General features: G+C 32.0%; 2 protein-coding genes across 2 annotated transcripts; both read right to left on the bottom strand.

Annotated features, from left to right (window-relative positions):
- Window positions 1–88: 88 nt before the first annotated feature.
- LOC149485042 (putative defense protein 3) lies at window positions 89–5,442 on the bottom strand. Its single transcript, XM_089699855.1, has 3 exons — window positions 5,167–5,442; window positions 834–1,044; window positions 89–193 (listed from the first exon to the last, which is right to left on the bottom strand). The coding sequence occupies exons 1-3, from the start codon at window positions 5,363–5,365 to the stop codon at window positions 103–105; spliced, it is 501 nt and encodes a 166-aa protein (XP_089555981.1). The 5' UTR covers window positions 5,366–5,442; the 3' UTR covers window positions 89–102.
- A 548-nt stretch (window positions 5,443–5,990) lies between these two features.
- On the bottom strand, window positions 5,991–17,185 carry LOC149485041 (calcitonin receptor-like). The gene is made up of 10 exons (XM_089699738.1): window positions 16,890–17,185; window positions 16,343–16,477; window positions 15,737–15,940; window positions 10,524–10,698; window positions 10,091–10,213; window positions 9,489–9,748; window positions 8,813–9,017; window positions 7,976–8,183; window positions 7,106–7,286; window positions 5,991–6,738 (listed from the first exon to the last, which is right to left on the bottom strand). The coding sequence occupies exons 1-10, from the start codon at window positions 16,953–16,955 to the stop codon at window positions 6,046–6,048; spliced, it is 2,250 nt and encodes a 749-aa protein (XP_089555864.1). The 5' UTR covers window positions 16,956–17,185; the 3' UTR covers window positions 5,991–6,045.
- Between the last annotated feature and the right edge of the window lie 7,105 nt (window positions 17,186–24,290).

Raw genomic sequence — 24,290 nt, 5'->3', positions numbered from 1 at the left:
CATTTGTTATACATTGTATTAAATAACATGCAATGAAGTGCAAAGCTAATAATAATTCCTTAATACTAAATTTGTTTTGGAAAAACAATAAAATGTTTTGCTTTATCCAATTATTTGAAGTTCAGCAGGATCTTGAGGTGCCTCCGCTACGAGATTTGACCAAAATGTTCCATAGTTCTTGAGCACTGTGCCTCTGAAACAAAAATTATTTCATACTGTATCAAAATTAAAGTAATGTATCACATAAAAATAACTATTTTAATAATCCTCATAATAGGGATAGGAAAGGAACATAGGAACCAAATGCAATATTGTTTATTTTTGAAAAACAGACAAAATTTTAAACGTGGCAAATTACAAAAATCTAGGTCTAGGTTGTGTTTTTATTGACTATGATCTACGGGATTTAGCTTTTTAGATTGCAATATATTTGTAATGCGTGCACATCACATGTAGAGGTCACTACATACATTACGACCATATTACAACATACTGCTGCTAGTGAAAGGATTGCCTTAGACGGCTGGACGATTTAGTTCTAGAAATCTTAGTAATGGCCCCAAATATGTTCGTATTGACCTTTAATCACATAAATACCGGCTTCTTTATCGTAGTTGAACTAAATCATGTGATGTATTCAATTTTCTGTGTGAATTGAAGGTTACAATTATTAGCATTCATTTATCGATTTATAATGATAGTAATTTACAAGGGTGAAGCAATGTTTGTCAACATTATAATTAGTATAGTCTATGAAACAAGTCGTTTTAAATTTTAATACTTTAGTTAACCCGAAAATTACGAAATTATCTTCATAAAATGTTTCAACTTACGTAAAATAAACTCTTCCATAACTATGTATGGGGGCTCTCCATACCAGCGTAGCTCTGTACTTGTCCCTTGGATCAGCATGTGTTATGGAAGAACATTCTGGATGTACAGTCGTGTTGGGTGTTTGTTCCCAAGCCCCGAGCCAGTTGTGGGTCTCCACTGAACGGGCTTGGATAAAGAAGCCTTTGAACGTATCTGCTCCGGCTATCGTGACTGTGAAATTATTGATTTTAGATATTAGATGGATTTGACAATGCCACAATTATTATAACCATCTTAGTTATTACTTATGAGTTAGTTGAACTATTTGTATTATAATATGGTTGTACTAATGATAACGTTTTTATAGTAATCTGTGTATTCAAATTGCACTATTTTTGTTTACTATTTGAGTAGGTACTTACATAAAATTCATTATAGTAAAGATCAATTTTTTTTCAATTATTATGGTTTTAAGGTAAAACGCTGCAGCTGTTGTAGTAGGCTGCTTTATAACAACGTCCCACATCTGTTAAATGTTTTCATTTTTAAAGTTTAAAAAAAAATCGGTTAAGTATCTATATACGGTTTATCATCATCTAGATAAGGTTCATTTGTGGTATTAAATTACCTACTGAGTCATAGATACATTAAATTACCTACTACTAATAAAAATCGATGTTGAAAATCTAACTAATGACTAATTTATTCGGCATTTTGCCCGCTGCCCTTGAAATTATTTCGATTTAATTCTGAGAATATTTCATCTACGATACTTAGTAGGTACTTACACCTACAAATAGGTATCACACGATTAAGCAACCGCAATCTAACGAGGCAGTTAATACATATTAAATATTGCAACATCCATATCAATCATATCGCCTATCGGTACACATGCAAGACAACTAAAGTTTAAACCAGTTGTAAACAACTTTGCCATATGTGTGTGACCTACAATAACATCGTTTGCGTAACTTACGCTGTACGCACTGCTACACATTAGAACGAAAACAAAGTTTATCAATGAACTTAACATGATTAATTCTATAATCATATTTTGCAGATGATTACGGTATAAATAGGTAGCATAATATTATGTGAAAACAAATTGAGCTGTATTTTGTAGTGTGTTTTCAAAACAGAAAAGCTTATTTATACCTACTAAAGCGCGTCACACACGGTGAAGATACTAAGGTAACGGCACCAGTGGTGGACAAGAATCCAGTAATGGACAAAATAAATATTAAATTTAAATATTAAGACCAAAATTAATGTTATATAATTTGGCAATACTTAAAATAAAAGTTTGGTTCATAAGCTATCAAAATACGACACTTCATCTTATTCGGCCAAAACGTTTGAAGATGGCAGAACGTTATGTTTAGTTGCTGCGACTCGTTTCGAAGAAATCCGTTTTTACTGAGGAAATCCTTAAGGAAGTGAGGATACAATTTTGGTTATAAGAATTTTTGTATAAATGTTAGCAAAATTTGATATTACTTTTATTTATAGTAGTTAATTGTACGAAATATTACACGATTTAGTATCATGATAGGTTATGTTGTTTAAATAAAATTCTTCAGTGTCCATAACTGGATTTAATTCTATGGATATATCCATTTATGGACATATGTCGAAAATAAACTTTTTTTAAAGGTTATTAATTACATGCGCTTTTCTGTATTGTCTTGTCATTCTGATTAATAATATACCTATCACGACCATTTCAAACAAAGGGTTCTAATATTGTACAACAATTGTCCATGACTGGATTTGCTTTGGTTCCTATAATGGACATTGATATTTTTTGTTAAAATTACACTAATGGGTCCAACAACATAATATCTATCTAAACATGAAGAATATATTCTAGAACAATGGGTCATTATGCGTAGAGAAGTCGCATACTTATGCGTATTGTAACGAATCTATCATAGAGAGTTCTCTGATGAACTGTTTGAATCGCTGTCTGCTGCTAAATTCAATAGTAGATATAAAAAGGCTGAATCTATGCCAATTTAAGTAAGCAAGGTGCTAAGCTAGGAGAATTTCATCAAAACGAGTTCGTTATTTTGTTGACGATCTATAGCGCACACGCTTAAATTTCATCCACACCATCTTGACAACAGTTTAAAAAAAGCTTTTTGCCTCGTGCTACAATTTGGAATCCATATCGATGGACCGATCAGATTAAGGCTGTTGGCGGATTCAGATTGGCGATTCACTTCACGAGTGTAACGGAATGCCAGGAAACAGAGAGATATGGCGGAACATCGTGAAGCGGGTAACGTCTACCCCCCCAAACCTCATGTTGACCACGTTCGCTCTGACGAGAGTGATATGACGAAGAAGAAGAAGTCCCAAAATGGATGGAATGGCACTTGGCAGTACTTTTTTTAGTTATATTTTTCATCCCTGACTTGTTGAGAAAAAAAAACCATATTGGTGTTTCTTAACGGACATAACTCGTATTTAACGATGCATTTGTCCAATTTTTGCCTAGAAAATGGAAATTAAGACTGTTTTAAATATTATAAGTATGCAAAATAATTAATAAGTACTATTTTTTTATAAATACATCCCCGATTTATTATATTCCAATCATCATTTTCAAGATTCTATTGATAACTATAAGTCTTCTCCAAGTGTAAATAACTGGAGAAACAACATTAGGTACAGTCCATAAATGGGTGTTCATAACTGGATGTTGTCCAAAACTGGGTGTCCATCATTAGATTTTCACTGTCCATCACTGGTGCAAAAAAGTGTTTTTTTAATTTATAAATAACTTCATTATTTATGCATTGTAATCTTTTTTCTAACATTGGTTACGTTAAACTAACATTGAACTAAAGGTATAACTTAACAATATCCAATAAAGTTAAAAAACCTACGAGAAATTTGCAAAAAACTTCAATTTTTTCCTTAATCTGTACAAGACTGGTGCCGTTACGTTATAATATTTTATCTTAAGATACTGTTATATTTTGTATTACAGTATCTTAACGCATCCGGTATCAGCGTTCGGACCATCATTTTTCTATTTGTCATTGCGTACTAAGACTCCTGTAGAACCGCCATCCTGTTACAAATGACGCGAAATTTTGTGGGTCATTTGTAACAGGATGGCGGTTCTACAAGAGTCTTAGTACGCAATGACAAAAAGAAAAATGATGGTCCGAACGCTGATACCGGATGCGTTAAGATACTGTAAGTAATACAAAATATAACAGTATCTTAAGATAAAATATTATAGTATCTTCACCGTGTGTGACGCGCTTTAGTGAAGACAATTTTATGCTTCTTAACGCGCGCTGTAATTACCTACAATTTAGTAAGTATACATAAATGATTTGCTACCTATTTGGATTTATATATGTACCTATGTTCCCATTTCTCACAAAACAAAAATCAATGAAATAATATAGGCACCGGCTCATATAATATGAAAACCAAGAAGAATGTATATAATACCTATTACCTAGCTTATCTAGACGTACCAGAATAACACATAACTACTGATATTTCTCTACATTTTCCAACGGTTACATCTGTTGGTAAAACCGCGCGCTAATGTAATGATACCAAAATAAGATTTAAGTATAGAGCTATGGTAGAGCTTTTTCACTGAGTGCCACGGAAAGAGCATTTTATGCCTTAACACATTATTAATTTTATGTCGTCTCCAATACACTACTTCAACTTTTTATTGTGAGTATACCTATATAAGTACCTAGGGTACATATAATTTATGTTATAAGTTCTCTAGAAGAAAAAGAAAGAGTAAGATCAATTTAGTATGTAGTAAAGTATGCTGTATGACTAGAAAGTTTTAACACCATTAGATAAGCAACTAGGTATTTTTTTGCAATTAAAAAAAACATTTATTTTATCAGTTTGCTTATCAGCTAGGTTACGTATTCTTTTAAGCACTTCCGTGAAACTTTTGAGCATCATAATTATACTCAGGTCAGAAGGAAAGGGATGTGGTACAACCTACATTCAGTAAATTATTAAATGTTATTTGATTTTGATAAACACCGAGGCATTGTATGTAATATTTAGTTTTTTCCATAATTACTGCACATAAACTAAAGCTAATTATTGTAAGTATAGGTGGATTTGAACAGCCGCTTGCCTTAGTTTAACTGGGAAAAGCCTTATGATTTAATCTGGGTTATAAGCTATTTTATTTAATCAGTTTCCTTTCCCAGAATCTACATATCCCGTCTCGACTTCGAGCAACACACTTCTTTTGAATTTTTGTCATTGCAACCTAACGAATACCTAATCCATAAATATTTATTCTCTATAAAACTATATTTATACATTTTTACCAATAATATAATCTACCTGTAACATGAGAATCAGGAGCATACGCTGAAGAAGAAGCCATCAGCCGATAAGGTAAAGTGGCCAACGGTTGTGTTCTATGTTGTCCATGGTTCGGCTGATTAGCCCGGTCCTTTACACACGCGTCAATCGGGGCTCCATCGGGGAATCCCAATACCCGCCAAGAAAACAATACAAGAACTACCACTTTTAGTATCATTTCTATTTAATAAACCGATACTTTGATCGACTTTTTGGTAATCACAGATCCGGCGTTCGACTGAGCACACGAAAGATATTGCGTTCACTTTTGTAAGCGCCTTTGAAAGGATCTGGATTTGAACGAGTTGTAACATCTATTAAGCTAACATTAGACTTTCGAACGTATGTTTCATAATTACGCATGATATGGTCTAATGTTAACTTTGAAACACCTACAGGCAGTTTTTAATATTACCATTTTACTAGTGTGCAATGTGCGTTTGAAGTTCGAAAAAGTATACCGTATAAAGCTGAAAAAGCTTTGGCACCGGTAAAGAAAAGTTTTTTGGATATGAAATTCAAAATAGGACATCACAATGTTAAAAAAAAAAAAAAATCAAAACATAAACATAAACATAGTTAAACTGCAAAATGATTACTTTAACTTGTATACGTAGTATATTATTATTAGTCTGTGCTTTAACGTTCCTAAAATATGATATTGCCTACTTAGATGGTTTCAAAAATAGTGTTGTTATTAGTGCTTTTCTGAAAATATTAATCTAAAAATATTAATGAGAGAAAATTTCTAGACCTACGGAAAGTGTAAATAAAACACCATTTCAAAATATTACTGTTTATTAAAAAAATATCAAAAGGTTAAAAGAATAGAAGACAATGGAGTCGCGTAATAGGTATTTATTGATCAACAAAAACAATTTTATCCTCCGGTTTTCTATTAGGCGCTAATAACTCAGACTTCAATGCAAGGTTTCTTTCATTGCTTTCTATGTACTGTATGATTTCATTCAACATGTCATGGTTTTCGTAATCATTGAAAGATGGAGTTTCGTAAACATCCTCTATTTGAATATCTGTATTAAAATTCGGATCATTTGCTTTTGGATCATTTTCATACTCTGATTCTTTGACATTTTTAGCTTCATTGTCGTTTTCTTTTATAGGTTTCGTTGTTTCTATAGCTGATCTATTGTAAATACTGCTATTTGGCGAAGTGCGTTTTAACCAATCTTGACAACCAATAGACACGCTAGAGGCGTTCGTAAAATTGTAATCATTTTCATATTCCGATCTATCCAGGAAATCATAGCCACTATTAACTTGACCATTGTCCACTGTTTCATACACTGGGTCTAGTATTTCTGCCAATCGTTCGCTAGCTTGTATGGATATAATTTCAGCCACATGTAGTTTTGGCTTCATGTAAGTGTAAGGGTCTTTATCTTCATTGTTTTTTGACATCCCAGTAGTGTATGTAAAGCGTCTATCGGATTTAGGGTCTACGCTTGTTCGCGGGTATTCAGAGCCTCTAATACGTGATACTACTGCACTTTCTGTCTTTTTGTAAGTTGCTTTGATGAGCCCGTGAACCTAAAAGTAGAAATTCTTTAGATTTTATAGATGCATTTTTATATTGTTTAGAGATATATTTTCATAAACTTAGTGATCAATCAAATATAGGTAACACTTAATATTTAAGGATGATGATTTAATGTTATAATAGTTAGTGGTGGTTGCCTATAATAATTGTGACAGCACTAAGTCTACGATTGTAATTTATAAGAGCTTTTATCTATGTTATCAGTGTATGTCATGTTGGTGATCCTTAATGAAATAATGAAGGATTTTTTTGGATGTCTTTTCACAGGGTTAGTGAAATTCTCAGAAAATTCTTATGTGACAAATGACGATATGTCTTATCGAATTGGGCATTCAATTAGCATTTTCCCATAGTTACCTCTCTATTCGCGTAGCAATAGATCAAAGCCACTATGAATCCCTGCAAGCCCTCAACAGTATACGCTATGAAGTAGTACACTTGCTCCCAGAGACAGTTACTAGTCGTGGGTCTTATAGCCGTGAAGATAAACTGTGTGCCGAATACTGGCATGAGGAATAGTGTCGCTTTTACTGTGCTCCTGGAAAATAATTGGGATATTTTTTATTTTTACATGAGTAATTTATAGGAACCAACAGCCTAGGATTACTGCATCTATTAATGTCTTTGGGAATTTCAAAATATTAGAACGTAGTTAGAGGTAGTTAACAAAGAAATCGATCGGTCATGTAAATACATATATACTACTACTTGTTTGTTTGTTTGAACGCGCTAATCTCAGGAACTACTGGTACGATTTGAAAAATTATTTCGGTGTTAGATAGTCCATTTATCGAGGAAGGTTAAATAGGCTATATATTATCATCCTAAGACGAACAGGAGCGGAGCAATGCGGGAAAAACCGCGGGGCACAGCTAGTCCATACTAATATTATAAAGAGGAAACCTTTGTTTTTTTGAATGTTTGTATTGAATAGGCTCAAAAACTACTGGACCGATTTCAAAATTTCTTTTACCATTACTTAGAGGGATTCTTACGAATCCGTAAAGGCTATTATATTATCCCGGTAAACATAAATATGTACCACGGGCGAAGCCGGGGCGGACCACTGCGCTAGTGTAAATGAAAAAAAATATAAACAGTGTGCATGAGAAATAAAGTCGAAGTAAAGTCACGGGGAAGTATATTATTATAGTTTTCTGCAAGATATTTTGTCGTGTTATTTAAGTAAAAAACATGCATGTGGTATAGCGTCGAAAAATTACTTACAGCTGATTAGCATTCTCCGTGTTCCTGATCTTAGTGAGCAGAACCCTCAGCACGTCAAAGAACAGCACAGTATTGACGACCAGGATCAGAATCCTTGGTCCATCTAGTATCCATTGCACATGGTCCACGGTGTATACGACCCAGCATGAGTGGTCGTTGTACAGTGCCATTATTATAGCCCATATCACTGCTGGGAGTATCGCGATCGCTGAACAGGATAAAACGTGGAAAATTGTTGAAAAAATACACACTTCTAACTACCTGTAACACTTTTAGTGTTAAAAGTGTTTATAGGCGGTGGTGACTGGTGACCACTTAACATCAAGTGGCGCACATGCCCCTTTGCTTGGTCTGACATAAAAAAAAAATCTTATTGAATGCGGTTAATTTATTGTACTTAAACACAAAATCAACTGAAAATTATATGAGCAACAGAAAAAATAAATAGAAAGCTTCTGAACATATCACCATTATACAGGGAGTCCCACTAACGGTATACAAAGCGCGAAGGGACTTGTAGTTTAGCATATACTGATTACGTAAAAAATACTGTTTTCTTCTCTAGCTTCGCGCAGCCGGCATATACCGCTTCGCTAATGTGAGCATTTTGTCTATGAAAACATAATCTTAAACGATAGCTTACGTGCTGGTGGCAAAGTTGAGGGGGTTGCATGTTATGAGTGTACACATAAAGTTTTAAGGAATCATCTATTTAAAAAAAATGTGTCTGGAATTTTATAAGTATTTTTTACGTATTCAGCATATGCAAAACTCTAACCTCCTTTGAGCTTAGTATACCAATAGTACACCCTGTATATATCTAGCTTTATTACATACCAGCAGCCACAACATACAAATACGCCAATTCCATCCTCCTTCTAAACACAGCCACAATTAACCGATGTAAGTACAATCCTTCCAACAACATGGCGGCAAACACAGCACCGGCAGCAACTCTTTCACCCGTGGATAGAATGCGGCACAGTACTGAGTTCCGGGACATGGCTGTACTGCCGGAGCCTTTTAGTTCTTCCATGTAGATCTGTAGATGGGAAATATTTTCAAGGATGAAAAAATCAGTTGGGAAAACAAATTAAAAGACTCTATCTTAGCAATAAAAATTCTTCTTCTCTTTTTAAAAAGTTTTAAATATGTATATGAAATGCATTCAAGCTATATGTACGACAAAATACGTTTATATAGTAAAGGTTTTTAAGCTCGACATTTTCAACTCTTCTATTTTAACCACGATTACGGTTACTGATTAATAATTACTGCTTTATAGTACTGATATATTTCTAATTAGCTGTGATTCGCGAAGAGTTTGTTTGTTTGAACGCGCTAATCTCGAGAACTACTGGTCCGATTTGATAAATTCTTTCGGTGTTAGATAGATCATTTATCGAGGAAGGCTATAGACTATATATCATCACGCTAAGACCAACAGGAGTGGAGCCACGCAGGTGAAACCGCGCGGAGCAGCTATTTAATAAGATATCGTTATCAATCTCACCTCACTCCTCCCAATAATAACCAGCAGATTCCGTATCACGATCGCAATCAGCAGATTCCTGTGCATCACGACCCTCGTGATTCTCAATCTCTTATAGAAGAAGAATATAAATATGGCCGGTATACAGAAAATCACGGAAAAGGCCAGCATTCCGATATAAAAACGGTACCGGCTTAAGAGTCTAGGGGTAATACTGCATGTGGTATAGTCCGTTTGTAACTCCCATGTACCGTTTTGGAAACATTTTTTCGTACTGAAATCTGAAGATCAAGTTGGATTGAATGGATTTTGAGTGAAATGTATGGAGAAAACATGATTAAGTTATTATTTGGACAAAGTATTTATTTGGACAAAAAGCTCGTGACTTTTTCTGGCTCGAATTGTTCGAAACGTGTTTCGGAGTAAAAAGTGGACGAGCTTTAAATTGTGTCCTACAACTAGTTGGATCGTCAGTTTTTTTATGTTTTAACGGTATATTCTTTTTAGTTACATAACTAATAAAAAAATAAAATAATTATTTATTTGATATTTTTGGTTTTATGGTATTCAAATGCTTTATAGTACTTATAATAAAAGTTATTATAAATCAAAGTTAGACTTACGATGACAGGAAGGTCCAGAATTAGAATACGCGAATTCAGAGCAAACTGCACTAGCGGTGGTGCCTTTAGTAGCTGGCTGCCAACACGTCCAGCCGTCGAATGTTGTCGGACATTCTTCATTTGCTAAATATTAAAAACATGACCAATTTTTAAAATGGATTTAAATTTTATAAAAGAAATTAGGGTTATACAGATCAGCTGATAGAGCTCCATCCATCATCCCGATGAATAGATTATTAAGAAATTAATGATTAATTATAAGTCCCGATGCGATTACCCATAGTTGTGAAGACGTATTTCTAAAGTAAACCCATAAAAAAAATCTTATTCTTTCGATTCAATTTAAATAAATTCGAAGTATGTATTACATCTTAACACAATATGTTCTAGTCCACTTAAAAACAATTAAGAATCAACATAAAGACAAACTTACACAGGTAAGCAAAGCTACTCTCCTCCATGAAGTGACTGCAACAGTCACTAGCCTCATAAAAACATTTCTCCCAGCGTCCATGAGCGGATGGTATAAGTGCATTCCGCACCGTATTCGCTACTTCTTCTAGCGAAGGATCGAAAGGAAAACATCCACACGTACCATCATCTTTTACCTAATAATAAATAATAATAAAATAAGAGATAATTTTTACGGGTGTTCTACAAAATCAATTTAGGGTGATATCACTACATAGTATAAAACAAAGTCGCTTTCTCTGTCCCTATGTCCCTTTGTACGCTTAAATCTTTGAAACTACGCAACGGATTTTGATGCGGTTTTTTTTTAATAGATAGAGTGATTCAAGAGGAAGGTTTATATGTATAATAACATCCATTAAAATATAATGGAGAAGTACTGTTATTTTTGAGGTTTCTAATGTGATGTCGTAAATAGTTACATTTTTTCCGCTTACATTGCAAACTGTGTTGCAAACGCAGGCTGAACCCTACGAGTTTTATCAAAATATTGTACTAAGTATTGTACACATTGAAAATGTCTACTCTTATGGATAACCCACAATAACTTTTTTTTGTCATTTACTTTTTACGACAAATAATGGCTAATTTTCGAAGCGATTTTAACCAATACAGCATTAATCCTTAACCAATTAAATACCTTGAATACATTGTTCATCTATAATATAAAAATGAATCCCAAAATGTGTTGGTAAGCGCATAACTTGAGAACGGCTGAACCGATTTCGTTAATTCTTTTTTTATTATATTCCTTGAAGTACGAGGATGGTTCTTACGTAGAGAAAACGTAAATATGTACCACGGGCGAAGCCGGGGCGGACTGCTAGTTTAATATAGCTCTATATGGCCCTTTACCCCGTATGATTTAAGTGAATATTTTCGAAGATATTACATTACAGATTTAAAAATTTCGGGACGTAGCATTTGCGGTGGTACCGGCCGGCCGCCCGGCTATATATTATTTTATACCCGTGCGAAGCCGGAGCGGGCTGCTGTTTTTATATATGTACAACGTTCACAGTTTTTCTGTAGCGTATTTAGTATCAGCATTGCACCCGTGCGAAGCCGTGAGTTGACTGTGACTCCCAAATGTTAATGTTTGCTAATTTTTGTCAATTATGTAAATCATTTTTTTTTAGAAGGGGGTGTATGTAGTGTTTGTTATTATTCGCAGTAATCGAATATCGTAAATTCAACGGTTTGTGGCGCAGCGAATGGCGACACTCCTGCGAGAGCCAGTCGCCTGCCACTCCTAAGTCACCTAAGTGTAATAAATTATAAATTTATAAATGTATTAAAGTAGTTCAGTATATCCGGTATTTAATTTGAAGACCCCAGCCTCTGTACACTAAATATCGATCGATCAATCGATCAATCGATCGATCGATCAATCAATCAATCAATCGATCAATCAATCAATCGATCAATCATTCAATCAATCAATCAATCAATCAATCAATAATCGATCAATCAATAATCGATCAATCAATCAATCAATCAATCAATCAATAATCGATCAATCAATCGATCAATCGATCAATCAATCGATTAATCGATCAATCAATCGATTAATCGATCAATCAATCGATCAATCGATGCATCGATCGATCAATCGATCAATCAATAAATAATCGATCTATCAATAATCGATCAATCAATAATTGATCAATCGATCAATCGATATATCGATCGATCAATCAAATCAATCAATCAATACGATCAATCGATCATTCAATCAATCAATCAATCAATCAATCAATAATCGAAAATCAATAATCGATCAATCAATAATTGATCAATCGATATATCGATCGATCAATTGATCAATCGATCGATCGATCAATAAATCAATCAATCAATCAATCGATCAATCGATCCATCAATCGATCAATCGATCAATCGATGATTCAATCAATCAATCAATCGATCAATCGATGTTCGATCGATCAATTGATCAATCAATCAATAATGGATCTATCAATAATCGATCAATCAATAATTGATCAATCGATCAATCGATCAATCGATATATCGATCGATCAATCAAATCAATCAATCAATAATCGTTCAATCAATAATTTATCAATCAATAATTGATCAATCGATATATCGATCGATCAATCAATCAATCGATCGATCGTTCAATCAATCGATCAATCGATCAATCGATGATTCAATCAATAAATCAATCAATCGATCAATGGATGTATCGATCGATCAATCGATCAATCAATCAATAATCGATCTATCAATAATCGATCAATCAATAATTGATCAATCGATCAATCGATCAATCGATATATCGATCGATCAATCAAATCAATCAATCAATAATCGTTCAATCAATAATTTATCAATCGGTATATCAATCGATCAATCAATCAATCAATCAATCAATCGATCAATCGATATATCGATCGATCAATTATATCAATCAATCAATAATCGTTCAATCAATAATTTATCAATCAATCAATCGATCAATCGATCAATCAATCGATCAATCTATGATTCAATCAATCAATCAATCAATCGATCAATCGATGTATCGATCGATCAATCGATCAATCAATCAATAATCGATCCTTAAATAATCGATCAATCAATAATTGATCAATCGATCAATCGATCAATCGATGTATCGATCGATCAATCAATCAATCAATAATCGATCAATCAATCGATCAATCGATCAATCAATCGATCAATCGATATATCGATCGATCAATCAAATCAATCAATCAATACGATCAATCGATCATTCAATCAATCAATCGATCAATCAATCGATCAATCAATCGATCAATCAATCGATCATTGAATCAATCAATCAATCGATATATCGATCGATCAATCGATCAATCAATCAAGAATCGATCAATCAATAATTGATCAATCGATCAATCAATATATCGATCAATCGATCAATCGATCATTCAATCAATCAATCGATCATTCAATCGATCAATCGATCAATCGATCATTCAATCAATCAATCGATCTATCAATCGATCAATCAATCAAGAATCGATCAATCAATAATCGATCAATCGATCAATCAATAATCGATCAATCGATATATCGATCTATCAATCGATCAATCGATCATTCAATCGATCAATCGATCAATCGATCATTCAATCAATCAATCGATCTATCAATCGATCAATCGATCATTCAATCAATCAATCAATCAATCGATCAATCGATCAATCAATTCAATCAATAAATAATCGATCAATCGATCAATCAATCAATCGATCAATCGATCAATCAATCAATCGATCGATCAATCAATCAATCAATCAATCATTCAATCAATCATTCAATCAATCAATCAATCAATCGATCGATTATTCGATATATCGAACATTTCTTTGTTTATATTCAAGCTACATTCACATATTGTTACATTCACAATACTTTAGGGGAAATATTTATAAACAACAATGTTTGATATTTTTGCGATTAATTGTTTTAAATATATTTATTGAATAACTACTAGATAAGTAGGTAATAGCTTGGAAAACTCTTTTCAATCAGGACATCCTTTATAACAGTTTACTACGGAATATATTATGTACCCTTTAAAATTTAATAAAGAAATCGATCCTTATCCGATTATTTCATTATATTATAAAAGTTTATAATATTAAAGTAAATATATTGTTTGCAATATTTAATAGTGAATGGATATGAATGTGATTGTATGTGCCGCGGGGCGCAGCTAGTCTCGTGATAATTTGTACTTTAGTTTATAGGACGTCAAGGCGCCAATTTTTTTTTGTTAGCTATGGAACCTAAATCTGAAATTTCAGCCGACAGAAACTTTTAGTTTTTGAGTTATTTTTGAAAATCGGAAAATTACCTACAATAGAAAGTTGCTGCATTTAGATTTTGTTACGAATACCTATATTTTTTTGTATATAAATAAACACCATTACTTATTTGAAATTAATTAAAAAACAACACAGGTATATTATAACTCAAACTAGGTACATATTTAAGTATGAAGGTATGTTCTTTGCTTTCAGTTTACAAAAATATAATCGTAAAATGTTTTGTGTCTTCCATTTTTTCCTTTGTTTGCAATGGAAAATGTATAATTTATCCACCGTTTTAAGAATGTGGCGAATGAAATTTTTAAAATTAATATGTTTTGTAAATGCTGTTTAAATGAACACGTACGAGACCTTAGATTAAATCAGAATACAGTATCCAGGGTATCTAAATTACAAGATCAAATCTACATAGTTATATATCATGAAGATAATTTAAACTTAATAAAATGTAAAAAATCGCACTTTTTGATGTGTTTATATTTCAACTGAAAAAGCATTTTTAATAGCGTAATAATTTTACGTGTCAGTATTTTAATATAATATGGATGTAACTTGTAAGTGTATAGGTGAAAGGTAAGACGTTTGACAAATTTAGACAGGAGCTTCTACTCATGAAACTGAACAACTTTTGTTCTACAACATTGCTGAATTCGTAGAAAAAAATTTGGACTTTGAATGGAAATCGGTCAGCTGATTAGCGAAGTTTCCTTATAAAGTCCAATTTTTTTTTACGAATTCAGCAAAGTTGTAGAACAAAAGTTGTTCAGTTTCATGAGTAGAAGACTAGAAGCTCCTGTCTAAATTCGTCAAACGTCTTACCTTTCACCCTGTATAGTGTAATATTTGAAATTGTACAATTACCCGAAACACTGACACAAAATTTCGGGTCATTTGTAACAGGATGGCGGCTCTACAGGGGTCTTAGTACGCAATGACAAAAAGAAAAATGATAAATCCTTGTGTTTATTAGCTGTAGGTAAGTGCAGAATTCACTTGTATCATCATTCATCATCATAAATTATTATAATAGGTATCTAATAATATAATTAAATGCTCCTGATTTGATTAGTTCTGAAATCGTATCGAAGTTCGATTAGATTTTATCTATTCGCAAAATTATTTATTTTGGTAGACAAAGTTATCGTAAAAAAAACATAAATTAACATAAAGGGTTAATTTTACTGTGCAAAAATAGTGTAAATTATTCGACAACATAGTTAATATAAAATAAAAAAAAAGTTTCATAAAAAAATCAAATACAGACCCGGGATAACTAAGCTAGCTGCGTATGTGCTAGTAAAGTAACATAAAGCTAGGTTACTAAAATACTTACAACTTCCAAACAAGGCGCGAACAGATTCCCATAAACGCATCCCGCATTCAAATTGATAGGATTACTGCCATTCACGAATAGGAAGTCTGGTGTATAGAGCAGACAGCCTCTACCAGCAACCCAGCGGTATACTTGCTCATGGTATTGCACGTTACGGAAGTTACATGTTTTGCCGATTTCTGACGATATCGTGTTTGGTGGTTCCTATGAAAAATTTTGTAAATACAAATATTATTGTAATTTAAGTAATATAAGTAGTAAGTAAGCAGAGCCTGTGAGGTGTTGGTGAAATAATTTCATCGCAACGCGAAATTCAACACCAAGTAAATTACGTTGAAGAATTATTCAAAAATTAAATTGGCCCTTACGTTATAACAGTAGATACTGTATATTTTATTATAACAGATGATAGATCTAGTAGATTTCCGTAGGTAATTAATTTTAATATTATAATACATAATTATATTCATTACCTACGGAATACTATGTCTGATTATTCCTTCCTGAAAGTTGAAACCACATCCTTTCTATTTCATTGTCTGTCATTATATTATTGTGTAGGTAGACTACCGCTAAAATTCTTAAACAATACATTTTGTAAAGTACCTCGCATATGTAAATATTAGGTTTTTCACAAGCGAGCTGGTCGTTAGTTCGCAGCGCCACTCGAGGGTTCCGCTGATGCCAAACACTCAGGTCCACTCTCACGGGGTTGAGGCCATCGCTGAAGTAAGCTTCAACCTACAAAACAAACTATTTCTGTATACACGAAAATTGTTTATCCACAATTTCACAACATTGCAATGTTTAAAGTACGCTTTATTTGTTTGTTCTTTTATCAGCGCCTAAAGTTTCAATAATAACAATGCATTTTTTCAAGGCTGATAATGGTGGATGGGAAAATTTTCAATAATGTTTTCTATTTGTCATCTACTTTATTAATTTAAATGTTCATCAGAATGTATAAATTTCATTTGATTAAAAGTAACTATAAATATTTAAACCTATTATAGGTTACGCATTAGAGTTTCTGATTTGATTCGACTATCGATATAAAGAAAACATTGTTTTCTGCTACCTACGATTACGAAGAAAGAATTTTATTACACTTATTTAAATTAATATAATTTTAGCGACATATTATTACACTTACTACCGCAACTGTAGCAAAAATCCATAGAAAGCTCAAAATCACTTCCGCTCTACAATATGCAGACATTATCAAACACTACACCTCTGGTATATTGAAATAACATAATGACGTAACGATATGTTAATCACTTTGTCCATGAAATCGTTGATTACTGATACTCTATTGTTTTCTCAAGCACATCAGCCAACCGTTTGGATCCGAAGAGCACGAGAGCAAACCATAACAGCTTTGTTGATTGTCTCAATATATTTTCTTACAACTACGACAACGATTGTCCTAAACAGCAGTGTTTACAAATTATCTACTCGACAATCAATTGTTATCTGAAATTAATCACTAAATATGCCGTGATTGGAATACCTAATGACTGAGTGAAAAATTCGCTTATCACATTTTAATGAATTAGGTGAAATTTTTAATTCTGTTGTGTATTTTACGCGATCGCAAATTGATTTAAATAGATGCTACCTTGTACCTAACGACCCTAACGGCGGAGCTCGGAGGAATGAAGACAAATTCACATGATAAAAATATCATAGATGACATTACCAAATACCAATAAAAATATTAAAAATCTCTAAAACTAAATAAATATAATAAAGCGCTAACCACGGTTCAATTAAATAATGTGTAAGTATTTCTCCTGTGACATGTGAGTACCGACCAAAATAGGAAACTTGAAAGTAAAGTTCTAAGGTAAGAAGTACCTACGATTCAAAAATCCGAAGTAGGAAACATATTTTTAGGTAGTGCAACTCATGTCAATTTTAATTGGAGACATAATATAATCAGATAATCAGAGTCTACCATTACATTACAGCAACTATTTTTCTATGAAGAAAATCATTAAATATTAATGAAAGTAAAGCAAAGAAAGTATTCAGAATTTCCAAGAAGACACTTTATAATATTCTTTTTGTCAGAAATCAGCATCTCTACCGCAAACGACATATGCTAAATGTTAACGCCTGATTAAATAATAATGAATATCGCTACTATTTGCTATTGAAAATTGTTATAAAAGGCGCTCAACAAATTAAGATCATTATTGATGAATCTGAATCAGTTATTAGGTTATATTTATATTTACTCTGCTTTTGTTTAGTTAAATCTTTGTCTTTTTTATATTCGTAATTTGTAAAAAAATATCAGGCGCAATGGTTTTTGCTATATCCCATTATAGAGCCTGCATTATACCGGGTAAAAATAAATGATCATTTTATATTAGGTTTGATAAATTGGCAATTCAGAAGGTGAGGTTATATGTTAGGTACCCACAATGTCTACTTCAGATTTGGCTCACAAATTGAAAATAATAAGTTCATGAAAATAATAAGTAAGTAGGTATTGTTTTGTGTCATCTCTGATGTAAAAATATGCTCTCATCGCAAGACGAAAAATTAGGATAATTCTATTGTATGTGTTTCTTTTTGAGATATATGCAAGATCAAAAAAGATAGTGTTTTTAAAATAAATTAGAAACTCGTGGCATTCCACGTGCGTCACTACGTAGATACTCTATCATTCTCAGACATCATTTAAATTTAATTTGAAAAGTAAAAACATTTAACTACATAATTAAATTAACTTTTAATTTATCTGTATAGTTCGCTAATTTTATTATTCCCTTTTTAACTAAAAATAACAAGAATATTTGGAGAGGTAGGAAAAAATGAAAACAGAAGTTGAATTTTAATTCAAAAAATATCGATACTTCGTTCGTGTGGTGACCCTATACTTAGCACATAATAAACAGGTGCAGTTAAAAATTTGAACACATTTAACCACTGATTTTATACCAATTGCGATGTATTGTCCGAATTTAGAATTAATTATTTTATGTGGCACTTAGTTATGGCTAAAAAGCGACTAGTTAATTATTTTCGTTCGTGAATTAATTCTCCAATTCAAATGAATCACCCTGGACTTGGATAATCCTATAGATACCTACTGAAAACATTACAATCATGTATGTTTTATGTTTATAAAATGATATAATAGTCGTCATATTAATTTATTTTCTTACATAACAATGATTTTAAGGAAAAAGACTCATCAGTGAGTATCATGCTCTCGACAATCTCAGAGTGGGTTAACGAAATACATAATATATACGTGAGTATTTATATAACAATCTTTATCAAAACTAATTCAAATTATCATACTTATATTTCTTATGATAATTCAGCCACAATAACGGACACGTGTCTGTTTGCATGTCGTGACCTCAGGGATCGCACTAATCATTCATTAGTGCGATAACAGGAATGACCATGTTTCTTAAATCATAACTTATTCAATACAATTAAATCACTTTTGCAACGTATTGCGTAATAAAATAAGACGAAGTACTTTAAATAAGAGGCATTTATGTCGTCATAAACATATCCTAGACAGACGCACAGACAGGCCATGTATTTATTTTTTTATTTTTATTTATTTTTTATTTTATTTATTTTGTATTTTTTTTTATTTATTTTTGTATTTTATTTATTGCAGATTTTGGTTCAGATCGATTAGTTTCGATCACTTTTCACACTCTCATAGGAGACCCAAGTCCCAGCAGTGGGAACTAGGAACAAATATGGGCTAAATGATAATGATGATGATAACTTTTCCTACTAAATAACTTCGATGTTCAGAATTCGACCCATTAGGTATCTATAGATAAGTCTATACTATAATTTTAATTAGTCACGAACTCCAGAACTTGAATACTTTTATGATTTATATTTTTACCCACTAACCAGTAGGTACTTTTATTTTGTTCGTCTAGACTCTAGAGTGACTCTATAGTCTATACTCAATGTTTTCATTGCATACATTCTTTTTTTATTTAGTAAGTACACTAACAATTCAATATTTTTTTAATAACCATTCTTTACCAACATCACTTTTGAAAGATTTTATTTGTAAAAATTATTAAGAACAACATGTTACATAACTAAGATAAATATCGGTGCATGAAGTCTCAAACAGTCAATTGTCTACTTTTGCAATGATTCACACTTTGAATTTAAATTCAATGGATTTATTTTTCAAATTGTTAATTGTTATGCACAGAGTTTAAATTTCACAAAAGATGTGAAAGGTTAAAGAAAGTGACATTGAGTGTGGGTATTAGTAGATATACCTAATTGGAAAATTAATTATATATGCATGTTTATCATCAAAGCGTGACAAACAAATTAACTTTTTTATGTACATTTAAATGTGGAATTTATTTCTTGATAAATATGCGATCAAATAATTTATTCTACAATTATTTAAAAGTTGTTTATTGTCAAATAACGATTAAAAATTATAAATTCATCATGTAGGTAGGTACCTACTTTTTCAATTGGTATTCGTTTAGGTATCATCGAATGGAATATAAATTGTGTCTAGAATAATTATACAGGTATGTAAAAAAAGAAGATGGTACATTTCATGCACAATGCCATTGTATTGTTACGTGATGATCTAAGAAGATAAAAATATGTAACGTAAAACCACAGTATTACAATATTATTTCCTACAGTAAGGAATCGCCTTTGATGTCGCGCGATGCCGCCGCCAGCGTAGGTAGTTACGCTGCCACACGAAAATACGCTAGGGTTGCAACAAATGGGAAATAAAACAATTTTGATTATTAATATTATGATGAAATCATTTAATCATATGTACATTCAAAATAATTGCGATTATTAAATCTGATGTAATTATTTGTTCATAAATTATATAATTACAGATATTGCACTGCTAAATATTATTTACGTGGACACTTTATTTTTGGATGTTCTTAATTGTATATTATACCATTTAACTAAGTAATGCATTCGCATTGAGATGTACAATCTGATTAGAAAATAATGAGGACAACATATACATAGCTTTGATTTTAATTCAACAGATACAATTAATACAATCTTTCTGAAATATTGTTTCCTTCTGGGATTTCAATGTAGATTTACATCCGTAAACGGAACAGTTTTTGCGCGTCATAATAGAATATGTAAGTACCTATGTATAATAAAATTATTACACAAAAAATACGACTGCGTCATCCTTTCGCGATAGTTAATGCAAACTCAGCGTGATTGCATTAAGCGGCCCGCGTCGCCCGACCCCCCGCCAGTTCCCCTCCGTTTCTCTGCACAAGTACATTCGTCGCCATACTGTAGGATGGTAATACTGTGGTAAAACATTCAATATAATAAAACGGAAATGACCCTGATCCCTATTAGAATTTTAAAAGGCATTATGCATGAAGACACCAATGCTTGTAAGATCAGCTTATCTACTGTATGTATTATCAATATGCCAGTAAGTTCGAGAAATATTCAGTCAAAATGTCATAGTGATAAAGCACAAGACTCATTTTTAGATGACTTCCTTATTAGAATTTGCAACTGAAGTAGTTAAACCATCTACAGAGCTCTTTTTTCATTTCATACTTATACAAACATAATGTAATGTAATACATTATCTAGAGTCCTAGAGAGCTACAAAAAGAAGCTTATAATTAAAAAACAAATGAGACTTGGCTGCGATTTTGATGAACTATAGGTACGTGCATATAGGAACCACGAACTTACCTAACTTATGCCAATGTAATTTGAAGATGCATAGCTTTTACAGCTTCAAAACATCACCTATACAGGGTGTCCCACTTTCGGTATACTAAGCGCAAAGGGACTTGTAGTTTTGCATACGCTGAGTACTTAAAAAATAATTATAAAATTCCAGACGCATTTTTTTTTTAAATAGAGGAATTCTTAAAATTCCATGTGTACACCCCCAACAAGCAAACCGCCCAACTTTGCCACCCGCATGTGAGCTATCGTTTAAGATTATGTTTTCATAGACAAAATACTCACATTAGCGAAGCGGTATATGCCGGCTGCGCGAAGCTAGAGACGAATACATGGATTTTAAGGAAAAATTTAGCAAAAAATTTTTCGCGTAATTTTGTTATTTAAGTATTTTCTATGTGATCAGTGTATGCAAAACTACAAGTCCCTTCGCGCTTAGTATACCGAAAGTGGGACACCCTGTATAAATCTTGAAAACATATAGGTATTATTTTATTTTTTCTCTAATGTTACAATGTACCTAATTATTCATTGATCTTTAAATTAATATTTGTATTTATTAATATTAATTTGGCCATTTAAAACAAATAATTTGGAAAATCCAAAAGTGCACGCCTCATAATTTTTTTTTAATAATTATTTATTAATTATTATTTTTGTTTATTTAATAACAATTAAACCACATCGAATCAGACCCTGAAAAATGAAAGGGTTCTATTCCTGAGCATACTCAAGCGTAAGAGAAAAAAAAAGACTCGATTAGTAAAGTATTTCGGTCGCTATCGTGTTAACAAGAAAAAGGATCCGCACATACAGACACACGGACGTCCAAGACAGAACTTTTTTAAACTGTTTTTTAACTAGTTTAAATAACAAAAATGACATCAAAAATATCATGAATGTTTAAAATAGTGTTTTTTCTTAATATGTGTGTGTATGTATTATCTTACAAGTGCAATGTATGATACATAAAGACATTTTAAGTTTGAAAAATCAGATGTTTTGCGCGAAGTGACAGTAGTACCCACCTCAACGCTTCGCTTATGAGGCGTGCAATAATTTAACCTTTAAGAGGTTTACATTTAAAATAAAGATTGGTTAATTAAGCATATTAACATCTTTTGTATATTTTAATGATAACCTTAAATAATCTTGTTTTTGTGCAATTTGCTACGTATATTAAAACAGTACCATACATAGGTACTTATGAAAAAATTATTTGAACCGAAATATAATTCAACATAAATATAATATATACACGGAATATATTAATTTCTCTTAATAGTTATTAAATATCAGCTTATATTTAATAAATAATAATATAAACTTTAAAGTAAACATAGATAGCGTGATTCAGAAAAATATTATGCTTATAGATACTCTGAGATTCAACAACAGAAACGAACATTATCGTCTTGTCAACAAGTGTCTTTTTGGTCAATTAATTATTTTCAAAAGTTACCTTGAAGTTACCTATACGTATGATCATATGATTGAGGTAGTTATCATTTCATTCAGTATAGTATGTTTTTGAAAAAAAAAAATTAGGTAAGTTCGGCTTTGTAAAAATAACTAAAGTTATACTTATAAAAGGGGATTTAGTCTATTGCAATTTGCAAATATATAAAAAGTAATAAAAAAAGTAAATTTTCAATAAGAAAAATAAAAAAGGGAAATTTCCAAAAAAAACGTCTTTTAAAAAAAATGGAGATCCGCTTGCAATATTGCTGAAGTCATTAAAAATCACCGAAAAGGAGGTTTAGTTTATTGTAAATATATAGAGAGTATTATGTATTTACCTAAGTTACATTCCCTTTTTTACTCGTCTAGATGCTATTCCGAATAAAATTTCAGGGACTCTGGAAAAACGTTAACCAAAAGGCACTTATTGACTAGACTAACAATCTTATAAAGTAGGTAGTTTCCAAACTTATGAATAACAAATGTTGCAGATTTTTTTACACCACATTTACACATTCGTGCGAATAAATAACATGCACACATTCGCGTTTACAGAATTGTACCTATTGGCGCCTCATCCTCACCATTCGCATCACTAGATATTCGCACGAAAGTGTAAATTAATTTGGAAAATTAGAAGGACTTTTTCATCACAATAAATTACATGGATCTAAAAAATAATTATTTGACGGCTCATGTGAGACGATAGACACATGTGAGAGATGTTTACCTACCAAATTGAAGTTTGGTAATATTTTATATCACACTATTATTAACGCTACAAGAGAAAAACAACGCTTCTTAAAATTAATAATTTCAAAACAACATCCTATCTCAAAATGCTTACGCAATGTCGTCATAATCTTAAATCAATGTTTTCTTTTTATTGCTTTGTTTTTTAGAGTATTTTGCTTTTGCTAAAAGTTATCATAATATTATTTTAAGATTAATTGTAATCTCAGAGCAGAGGTCAATTCGTAGCCTGAACTATTATGCAAATAGATATGTTGCCAGGAATGTGGGTTTTATAATTTTACAGCACTAGGTACACGAAAAAGGTTCAGAATTTTAAGCAACCTTCAGCTTTAAGCTCAATATAATATTAATTTCGGGAAAGCAATAAGAAAATCACCTTTTTAAAATTCAAGATTGAAATTAAATTTGTTTGTTAAAAATTAATACCTAACTACTTACTTAATTCTTAATTAATATGTATGTATTATTTAAAATCATTACTATCGTTATATAAACAACTTGGGTGGAATCTGTAAAAAGGAATATTATTTCTCGCTTTTGAATCATTTTTCATTGCTGCTACGTATTATCTGTACTGCTCCTATCGTAGCGTGCTGCATAATGCTATCCA

This window comes from Colias philodice, chromosome 10, assembly GCF_061535455.1.
Source record: "Colias philodice isolate Cphi_HAF_F1 chromosome 10, ilColPhil1 Martin Lab GWU primary, whole genome shotgun sequence".
Taxonomy (NCBI): Eukaryota; Metazoa; Arthropoda; class Insecta; order Lepidoptera; family Pieridae; genus Colias; species Colias philodice.
This window is presented reverse-complemented; position numbering and strand designations above follow the sequence as displayed.

Excerpts from the sequence above, each read along its gene's own strand:
- LOC149485042 (XM_089699855.1), bottom strand. The coding sequence starts at position 5,365 with ATGATACTAAAAGTGGTAGTTCTTGTATTGTTTTCTTGGCGGGTATTG. Across the intron at positions 1,045-5,166 it reads TCCTGATTCTCATGTTACAG|TCACGATAGCCGGAGCAGAT; the intron begins GTAGATTATATT and ends ATAATTTCACAG. Across the intron at positions 194-833 it reads TATGGAAGAGTTTATTTTAC|AGGCACAGTGCTCAAGAACT; the intron begins GTAAGTTGAAAC and ends TTTTTGTTTCAG.
- LOC149485041 (XM_089699738.1), bottom strand. The coding sequence starts at position 16,955 with ATGTCTGCATATTGTAGAGCGGAAGTGATTTTGAGCTTTCTATGGATT. Across the intron at positions 9,018-9,488 it reads TTATTATTGGGAGGAGTGAG|ATCTACATGGAAGAACTAAA; the intron begins GTGAGATTGATA and ends TCCCATCTACAG. Across the intron at positions 7,287-7,975 it reads ACGGAGAATGCTAATCAGCT|GAGCACAGTAAAAGCGACAC; the intron begins GTAAGTAATTTT and ends ATTATTTTCCAG.